Source organism: Aphanomyces astaci, assembly GCF_000520075.1.
Source record: "Aphanomyces astaci strain APO3 unplaced genomic scaffold supercont1.104, whole genome shotgun sequence".
NCBI lineage: Eukaryota > Oomycota > Saprolegniomycetes > Saprolegniales > Verrucalvaceae > Aphanomyces > Aphanomyces astaci.
Window position 1 is genome coordinate 89,842 of NW_009798367.1, and position 9,607 is coordinate 99,448.

The 9,607-nt window shown below is 45.2% G+C and overlaps 1 protein-coding gene across 3 annotated transcripts; it reads right to left on the minus strand.

Moving 5' to 3' along the window:
• Positions 1–1,107: 1,107 nt before the first annotated feature.
• Positions 1,108–2,784, minus strand: H257_17362 (hypothetical protein). Of its 3 annotated transcripts, XM_009846139.1 has the most exons (3): positions 1,937–2,784; positions 1,433–1,713; positions 1,108–1,364 (listed from the first exon to the last, which is right to left on the minus strand). In XM_009846139.1, the coding sequence occupies exons 1-3, from the start codon at positions 2,637–2,639 to the stop codon at positions 1,164–1,166; spliced, it is 1,185 nt and encodes a 394-aa protein (XP_009844441.1). In that variant the 5' UTR covers positions 2,640–2,784; the 3' UTR covers positions 1,108–1,163. The 3 variants fall into 3 exon arrangements, with proteins under 3 accessions (XP_009844441.1, XP_009844442.1, XP_009844443.1); XM_009846140.1 differs by having other exon boundaries at positions 1,108–1,713; XM_009846141.1 differs by having other exon boundaries at positions 1,433–2,784.
• Positions 2,785–9,607: the final 6,823 nt, after the last annotated feature.

The window sequence follows — 9,607 nt, forward strand, 5'->3', positions numbered from 1 at the left end:
GCGACAGATTCAAATTTTTAGAGGAAGTTGTAAAAGTATGGGCGAAACGTTGAAGTATAGGAGCAACAGTATGCTTTATTCAAGTAAAAATATCGACTTTAATGTTCTATACTTCAAAGTAATCACTGGAATAGGATATATAACTTATTAATATATTGACATCAATGGATTGACTTGAATACGTGCAGTTAATACTAACTATATTATACACGTATTATCATATTTGCTGTACACCACATATCTCCACCTAAACCTCTATAATCAGATAGGTTCAGGAGAAATCAGATATCATTCCTGGTCGATTAATTGAGTTTGGATTATCATTTTTAAGACATTCCTCGCGAGGGCCGACACTAGAACCACATGCTATGGAACCGCTTCGCCAATTGTAACGCGCCTGCTCGACCAGGGGCGGTGTGTAATCTTCGGTTTTTACTTCGCTCAACGCTTCATACCTCGTGCTTCGACCGATCTTCTTCGAAGTTCGGTCCTCGTCTTCGTACGCAGCCCTTGTTATCCGGATTCCCGCAGAGTTAATTTCATTCGTACTAATCTTTCGCCTTTTATCATTCCTGGTCGATTGCAACCATAACTTCTAAGATATTCTAATTAGGACTCTAAGCATTAAAATCGGATTTTTAGTGAAATTCTCTACCTAGAAGTATGCCCATTGTCAAGGCAATAACCTATTTTGACTGAGATACAGTTGTTCAAGGTCAACAAAGTGAAACCTATCAATCACTTCCAATCGGAGGTAGTAGTATAGTACTACTGTGAACCCTGTCGCATACGTCGAAGAAAAAGGTTGAACTGTTTGTGAAATGGAGAAGCTTGGCCATGCACTGGACACACCTGCAATTTGATTGGTCAAAAGATTTTTTTCGAACATTTCATTGGCTACTCCGGTCGGTCGATTTTGCTTGGTCGATTCCATTGGCAGCCCCAGTGCATTTTGAAAAATCGAATTACTAGTATTATATTCTATTACTAGTATTACGTCTATCCAACTTGTTACAATATACAGAATTTATTGTCAGTTACTACCGGTAGTACAAGCATTGATGGAGGAATTGGGCGAGAATCAGAATACACATATGTTTGTTCAATTTGGGGCAACACGACATAATACTTCGTAAATTAACTGTTATATACTACGACGTGGGTCATCCAAACTCGAGCATGGCGACGGAAATGTCGTCGGGCTTGTTTTTCGTCAGCGTGGCCATGCGATACAGTTGCGCCAGCGAATAATGCGACACGTCACCGGGTTTCGTGTTGGTTTTAGCAATCAGCACTTGCCTGGCCAAAAGTTGGGGCCATTTCGACTTGAACCGGTCGACGAGCTGGTCTTTTCGAATGTGTACCTAATTCCAAAGCAAACAAATATAAAACCACGTAAAAACGATTATATCGCTGGACAGCATCATCATACCTCTTTGTTATCGTGGTTCATTTCGTTCACTCGAGCCACGTACGCGGCGGCCGCGGCGGCGGCGAACGGAAGCGCCGACTCTTGGGACGTGTCGGCGGGTACAAAGGCCCTGGCGTGATGGACAAGGCGACTGCACACGTCTGACGGGTGGACGGAGGTGACCTGAGCCGACGCGACCAACTGCAGCACCTCGTCCTTGTAAACGTTGTCGCCGAACCCGTCGGAAAACGTCAGCACGATGTCGCACTTTTTGAGAGGAATGCGCTGGACCACGTACATGTCTACACCAACTAAGTTGTTAACAAGTCGGATCAAAACTGTATTGATAGACCTACGACATGAAAACGCGTCAAATCCGTCAAAAAATTGGACAAAAGAGCGAAAATTTCATTGAAAAAAGTATCCAATCCTTCAAAAAGGAATACAAAACAGCCAAATTTTCACGTGAAACGAATTCAATCGCCCAGAGCCGTAAAAAGCCACAGATACATGGAGGAATCGTACGAGATCGAAGCGGGTGGTGAGTGACAGTCCACGGGACGTTGAACTCCTTCATCACAGCTAAGGTTTCGTACGCGATGCGCGCTTTCCGCAGGACGAGGCACTTGGAATCGCCGACGCTGAAGGTGAAGAGATGCTTCCCCTGGACGAAGGACACGACGAGGGTGGACCCCATGGAGGGAGACACGTGTCGGCAGTGCGCTTGGGCCGAGATGATGGCTCGGACGATCATGTTCTCGAAGTCTGCGAGGTGGACAGGGGGCGGGTCGTGCAAAAGGACTTGCTCAACCGCGTGGACGAGAGCGCGCGCGAGTACCGCCGACGGACTGGGCGACAAGGATGGACCCGCAGGGTTGTTGGAAGGATGTGTGGAAGTGGATATGCCGTCAGCAACGATGTGATACCGCGGTCCAACTGCCATGGCGTCTTCGCCGTGCAGGACGAACGAGGCCGAGCCATGGCGCGGGAACGAGTCGTCCCGCCGCCGACGAATGTGTCGCCACATCTGTGTCAGTTTGTTCGTGCCAGGCTGCGGCGTGGTCGGGTGCATGTGCTTCTCGTCCGCTAAGACGGGCGGTTGAACAACCTTCTTGTCAGTTGGATGCGGCTGCTGAGGCGTGCCCGGTGTCTGCGGGGTTCGCTGGTTGTTGCTCGCACCCCGCAGCATCTTCATGAAGGACGAACCGCCTTGAAGTCGTTGAACCATGACGACGTCGGACCAATGCAGACAGTCAGTATGCTGCTGTGGAATCGCGTTTGACACTGAACACACTTACACCTGCAGGCAGGGTGGTTGTCAAAAACCAGATAGTTTAACGTCCCATAAAGAATCGAATAAAACGTGTTTGAAATCCCTCCTCGTGGTATTTAAAATACACCCCTTAATCGATCAATATACCACCAATGCAGGCGGTTGAAGCATGGTGTTTATTTAATTTTATCGGTGGAAAAGACATTTGAAATCCATTTAAAATATCCAATGAACGCCCTTATCCAGTATCTCCTGTTTTTACGCCCGTTAAGCTGGATGTTGATGTCAATGAAATAGTGACCAGTGGCCAGATCACACTGGCAAAGTGTGGCTGAACTTAACGCAGCCTTGCTAGCCCTCACTTATTGAAATTTAGACCACACCAACTCGAACACCATATTTTGGCCAAAAGCCTGTCGAAATGACAGCATATTTTAAAAACCTATCGAAAACATCTAGTCGTGAGAGTGGTTACTTTTCAACACCACACCGAACCTGAATGATATCCGGACTATTGTCGCACAACGCCGGTCTCAAAATACCCTAAATAACGCGATGAATGGGGCTGGGGTCCTGTACAGTAATCGTGCGAAGTGTAAGTTACTAGTATGTACTTCACACTACTAGCCTCCCGCAGCAGCGTTATTGTGACAAGTCAACCTAGTCTAAAAGCTCCCATAGTTGTGTGCCCTTCCAATTGTGATCCTGCCTGGGTCTTATTTGGAACTGTTTATACTTTAGTTGATTTCTTAATTGGGAACTGGAAATACCTGTATATTGACAACTCAGCGACATATAATATTTGACAATCCCTCAGCACAGACAATACTCGCAATAATGAATAATGTACCCATTTGAACAAGGCGGCAAATTGCCATGATGGCGCCAATACACCATCGACAACATCATCGGCTTGCAACAGGCCGTCCAGATATTAAACACACGAAAGCAGTCGCAAACAAACATCAACGCGACTTCCAAACGTATGCAAAGAAGCTGCATATCATCAACTGGCGCAAGGATCACTCCATGGAAGAAGCAATTGACAAGTTCTTCCCTGGTGTGACTGGAACGCAATACAAAACCGTGTGGAAACGCATTCTTCGCTGGGAATCCCAGCGAGAACACATAACAAGTGCAGCCGAACAACCATCAACAAGCAACAATCGAACGATTCGACGCCAAGGCACGGCCACAACGCTGTCCTACACTGCGGAAGAGCATATAGCACAGTGGGTTGCAGAACTCCGGCAAGATGGAGTACCCGTAAGCAATTTGTTGTTGGCCAGCAAGGCCATGGAAGTTGCTTCTGACGAAGGTCTATTCGACCACCAATTCAAAGCAAGCGCTTCCTGGATCAAGGGGTTCATAAAAAGACGGGGTTTAGCGATCAGAGCAAAAACTCGACCAGGACAAGCTAACCTTGAGGACGGTAAGCAAGCGCTCGAAGCATTCAAGACATCCATCCGCCAGCAAATCAAGGACAACGACATTGAAGACATCTACAACGCCGATCAGACTGGAATCAATTACGAATACATACCGAATACATACCGAAGCAAACCATCAACACCAAGGGCGCAAAGCGGTGTGGATCAAGTGCTCTGGCCACGAGAAGGACCGAATGACAGCAATGGTGTTGGCCGAGGCAAAGGGCACCAAGTATCCTCTTTTCCTTGTCCTAAAGACAGCGGAATCAAAGATAAAAGCAGTCGTGCAAGATAATCTCAACGAACGGCATGGATTTGGTCGTCGCGTTTGGAAGGAAATTGTCAGCTTGGAAGAGAACTTCCCGCTACAGATCTACGGCAATCCATCAGCATGGTGGAATAGCGGCATTTCCTTACGGTTTTTGGATTTCCATTTTGGCCATTGGTGTGGACAAAACGTGAAGAAAGTCCTTCTTCTATGGGACGACTTCAGTGCTCATTTCACTGATGATGTTGTTCAACGGCCAGCTGAGCTACATGTCGTCTTGGCTCGCGTACCTCCAACGTTTACTTGGATGTGCCAACCGGCCGATGTTGCATGGATGAAACCTATCAAGGCGACAATGAGAAGACAATGGGTCGCATTCTTATGCACCCAAATCCAACTCAATGATGGAGGGGGTGGCAAGGCATTCCACTTGGGGGCACACCTGAACGATGGGACCTTGTGGAGTGGATTTCGGAAGCCTGGGACACGCTCCCTGCAACAACAATCATCAGCGGTTTTGTCAAGTGTCAAATCATTGATGCTACATGCGAAGAAACTAACCTCGGGGTCGATGCGCATGACGACGCCGTTGCAGATCACCTACTAGAAGACATATTAGAACTTGGTGACGTCGAGGTCCTGGACACAAACCTTGAAATCGTTCTCGACGTCGAAGGAAACGAATAACTAAATACATGTTTCTTCATTAGTATTGAGATCTGAATGAATTTGCCGACTTACCTTGCTGGTGTCTTTGTTGGCATTACGATTATAGACGATATTGCATGTCTGGATGAGAAAACCCTCAAAAACATTGTTAAAATTGATATCTTGCATAAATTTCTTTTGCCATAGAAATCAGAATATAATTTTTCACAGGATCCCGCCAAGTTGAATGTTCTGCCCCGTCATAAACGTTCCCAATCAAGAAATCAACTAAAGTACATGATTTGGAGCTGTTTATACTTGTCCTTATATCGTACGGTGCAGAACGGATATGCCTCGTTTGCGACTGCAACGGAAGGCATTGGGCGTCTACGGTAGGATTCCCAGCAGGTCTGTACATTTTTCAGTCGGCCCTTGATTGCAAGTTACTACTACTCTGGTCCTATCAAATGTATCGACTTTTTTGTTATTGGCGGAATTTTTCTAATTCATGGTGTTTCAGTATTCTGATTGGTCCGCCAGAAAGCGCGTTATCTCTGCTTTGATTGGATGTATTCTGAGTGATCTAGACCTCTTTTGCTCAAAAATTATGGCGGCAAGAAATTGGTGTCTCACGAGGTAGCATACATAATGAACCGCTTAGGTCTCAAATTAACTTTTTACCTGTGGTGCTCATTACACTTCGTCTTCAAAGCCTAGTCCTACGACCAACTGTGCTATCGCCGACCTCATCAACTGCCAGCAGCACTACCCGAGGAATGAAGAAGCTGATCGATGCGAAACGACATTCCATCTACGAAACACTACTTGAGCGAAGTGTACGTGGTGAGCTCCCTTACGGGTGCATCACCCAAGCTGCAAGCAAGTTCCAATGCACCTGCAAGACCATTGCGAACGTATGGAATCGTGGCCGCCTCTCGCTTCGCGATGGCAGTCCGACCGCTGATGTGTGGGCGAAATACAAAGAAAACCCTATGATTCTATATTTCACTCTTACATTATACAATTGCACAAGTACTCATTTAAAGAGTTTTACTGAATTAGGAAACACAAATCGAAAGCGTGTTCTCACGGATGAAGAAATTGAGCATGCGGTCAAATTGGTTCCGCTACACGCACGCCAGACCATGCGAACTTTGGCAGCGCAGTCCGACGTCAAGAAGACGACCATCATCCGCCACATGCAACGAGCCAAGACGTTGATGAGCAAGACAAGCCACTCCAAGCCGTACCTGACCGACGCCAATGCACTTGGACGGGTGCAGCATGCTCTGTCCTTCATCAAGCCGACGTCAAAAGGAACCATTTTTGACAGCATGCACGCACATGTGCATGTTGACGAGAAATGGTTCTTTTTGACAACTGTCAAGAAGCGTTATTATGCCTACGAAGACGAAGACCTGCCGACGCGCCAGTTAAAGTCCAAAAGATACATCACGAAAGTGATGTTTCTTGCCGCCGTTGCAAGACCAAGATACGACTACCACAACAAATGCATCTTCGACGGGAAGATCGGAGTGTGGCCGTTTGTCGAGAATGTGCTGGCCAAGCGAAACAGTCGTAATCGGCCAAAAGGTACTCCATTTTTGGTACCTCAAACGGTAACCGCCGAAGTTTACCTCAAGATGATTCTCGAAAACGTCGTGCCGGCGATTCAGGCAAAAATGCCTCGACAAGATCAGAGTAAAATAATATATTTGCAGCAGGATAACGCAAGTCCACACAATAGTGTGACTACGCGAATGCTGCTTGACTCTGGTGTTTGCGGCATTGAAGCAGCAAATCAACCGCCGAATAGTCCCGATTTGAATGTCCTCGACTTAGGATATTTCAATTCAATTCAAAGTCTACAAAGCCAAAAGTGTACTAGAACCATAGATGAACTAATCGGAGCAGTAGAGAGCTCATTTGATGAATTACCGTGTGATACATTGTCGAAAACTTTCATCACTTTGCAAAAGGTAATGGAATCGACTCTTAAAACTTTGGGTAGAAATGATTACAAGCTTCCTCATATGAGGAAAGATGCTACCATCAAGGACTTGACATTGTTTAATGTCCGTTGCGATCGTGATGTCCATGAAAAAGCTCTGGCTCACCTGAGCAGCCTATGAATTCCCAAAGACGAGTAGTCATATGTAGTCATCGTAATATAATAAAAAGTTCATTAAATTTTGGTGATCAAATATGTGTTTTGATAGGTACATACATACAAACATTAAGATGTTTTTTCTTTCGCCCAATACTTTAATCAAGATAAAAATTCGATACATTTGATAGGACCAGAGTAGTACTACATAATGAAGTTATTTGACGACTGTGATTGGCTATAAATAAATTCACATATCCAATCAAAACCAATTATACCTGGACATCAAAAATTGCTCGGAAGTTGGTCTCCGTGCCTGTTTGCTGTGCTTTGGGGGTACCTTAACTGACAACTAGCATAGTGATAACGATAGGAGATGATATACTGGTGAATTTGCCCGTCATTGATGCTCGCATTAATGACGAGCAACTCCACTACAGAGTAAACCAAGGCGAAGAGTTCTACCAGAGTCCTCAACCATGCAAGCAGTCGCATTGAGATGACAATGCGACGTATGGTTTGTGATATTCCCTTGCGTGTTTCCGTGTGTGCAATGTGATTTGGTGTGAATAACCAGTTGACGGACTCAACGATTACCGGTAGTTATAGATGTGGTAGTATATGCTAGCTGTTTGGGTTATAGCGGCGGTGAATCAACATGAAAGTACTGTAGAGGTTTCAGCCCAGGGTAAGGGAAACATATTTTTTCGAAATTGATGACGTCCACAATTGTAATAAAATGTATTGCTCAGAAAGTACAATCAATAATTTTATTGCGGATGGGGGAGATCACAATCAATCATTGGGCGCAATTTACAATTATTGCAATTATTATTAATAATACGTAGTAGTATTATAGTAGTATTCATAAACGGTGACCTGTAACAGTATTAATGATTGTAACCACACTAATTATTTGTTGATGGTGATTTCCCGCAATCTGATTGGCTACATATTGTGAATTCGCTCTAACCAAAGTTCGAGTGGTTTTCTATTCAATAATATTGAAGCCTAAATAAACGTGTCATTTCTGTCAGCGCCAATCAGATCTTTACCCAAAAATGGATTAGCGATTCGTGATTCGATTCGTTGATACGACGGGGTCTAGAAAATGGTACCGAATCCACAATACTTCTGCCGCTTCTTGTGTACATTTGGTTGTGTCGTCGATTCATTCTCCATCTCGGTTTAGATATACTCGAGTATACGCTATACGTTTACTCGTAGTAAATAACGAACGCCAGCTTTCAGCAGCCAATCGAAATTCACAACTTGGCCCATGGGTCGCCGTGATAGGCCAAATTTCCTCAAATGTACTGCGGGGGTGAGGAGATCCCTCAGGCAATGGAACCTGCACGCATCACGTGCTCATATCAAGCCTTCCAGCGGTTAGTCTATTACAAGTAAGTTACTACCAGGACCGCATTCGTCGTTATACCATGAAATATAAAATGTGAATGTGTCTCAAATATCAAGCACTTGCTTTATTATAGTGTACACTCCATTGTACTGGAAGGTGGTTCAGAGTATGTCGCGTGGTCCATTTGCATGCATACCGTAGGGGTCGCATTAGCTTACAGTTAGTTAGTAGAGCAATTTTAACCCATTTGTCCCTGGTTCGAATCCGGATCCCATCACTCATTCGGACGAATTCAATAACCGTCACGCGACACCTGTGCTCTGGCATTCGAACTGGGTTGAGCTTGGGCAAAATTAGGGCTAGCTTGTTAATACTTGCTAATATATACCCTTTGACAATAAAAAAAGACAATACACTAACGGCGATCGATACTTAGGGAAGAAGACTTGCTTATCATTGAACCAAGCCCAGAGCAACAGTTGGAGATAGCTACCCCCTTAATGCACCATCCAAAGGGGAAACCAGCGCCGCCTTCGAGTCCAGCCAACCGTCGCCCCGCCGTCGCGAAGGCTCAAGAGATGGAATATCTCAAGCAAGTAAAGTACAAGGTGCGGCGTCATTTACGCTGGTTTATTAGAAGATACTGCTCATGGATACCGTGCCACCTCCAAAAATCGTGTTGTCGCACATGGCAGTTTGATAATATCGTCGCGTATGCACTACACAGGTTAGAGTACGATGGTCCAGTACCGTATTCACTGGAGGACTACCAAAATTGCCTCAGAGTGCGTTCTCAGACATGTTTTTATTCAAGTCTGAGAGCCACCTCAGACTGAAATGTAAGCATGAATTTATTTTGCAAGCTCACCAAAAATATACTTAGATTTTACATTCAAGAGAGCCGTTTCGTTGGTTTTTATTTGCTCATCCCATATTTGTCATGCGTGTGGTTACCAGCGTGCTACTGCTCTACTGCCCACCGGAGGCGACGAAACGACGCCGCATCATACGACTCTTGCTCTTGTGTCGTATCAGATCTTTGCTTCGTGAACGCAACCTTCTACATTCATTGGCCCTCTTAGACGACCAGCTTGACAGTCCTTGGTACAA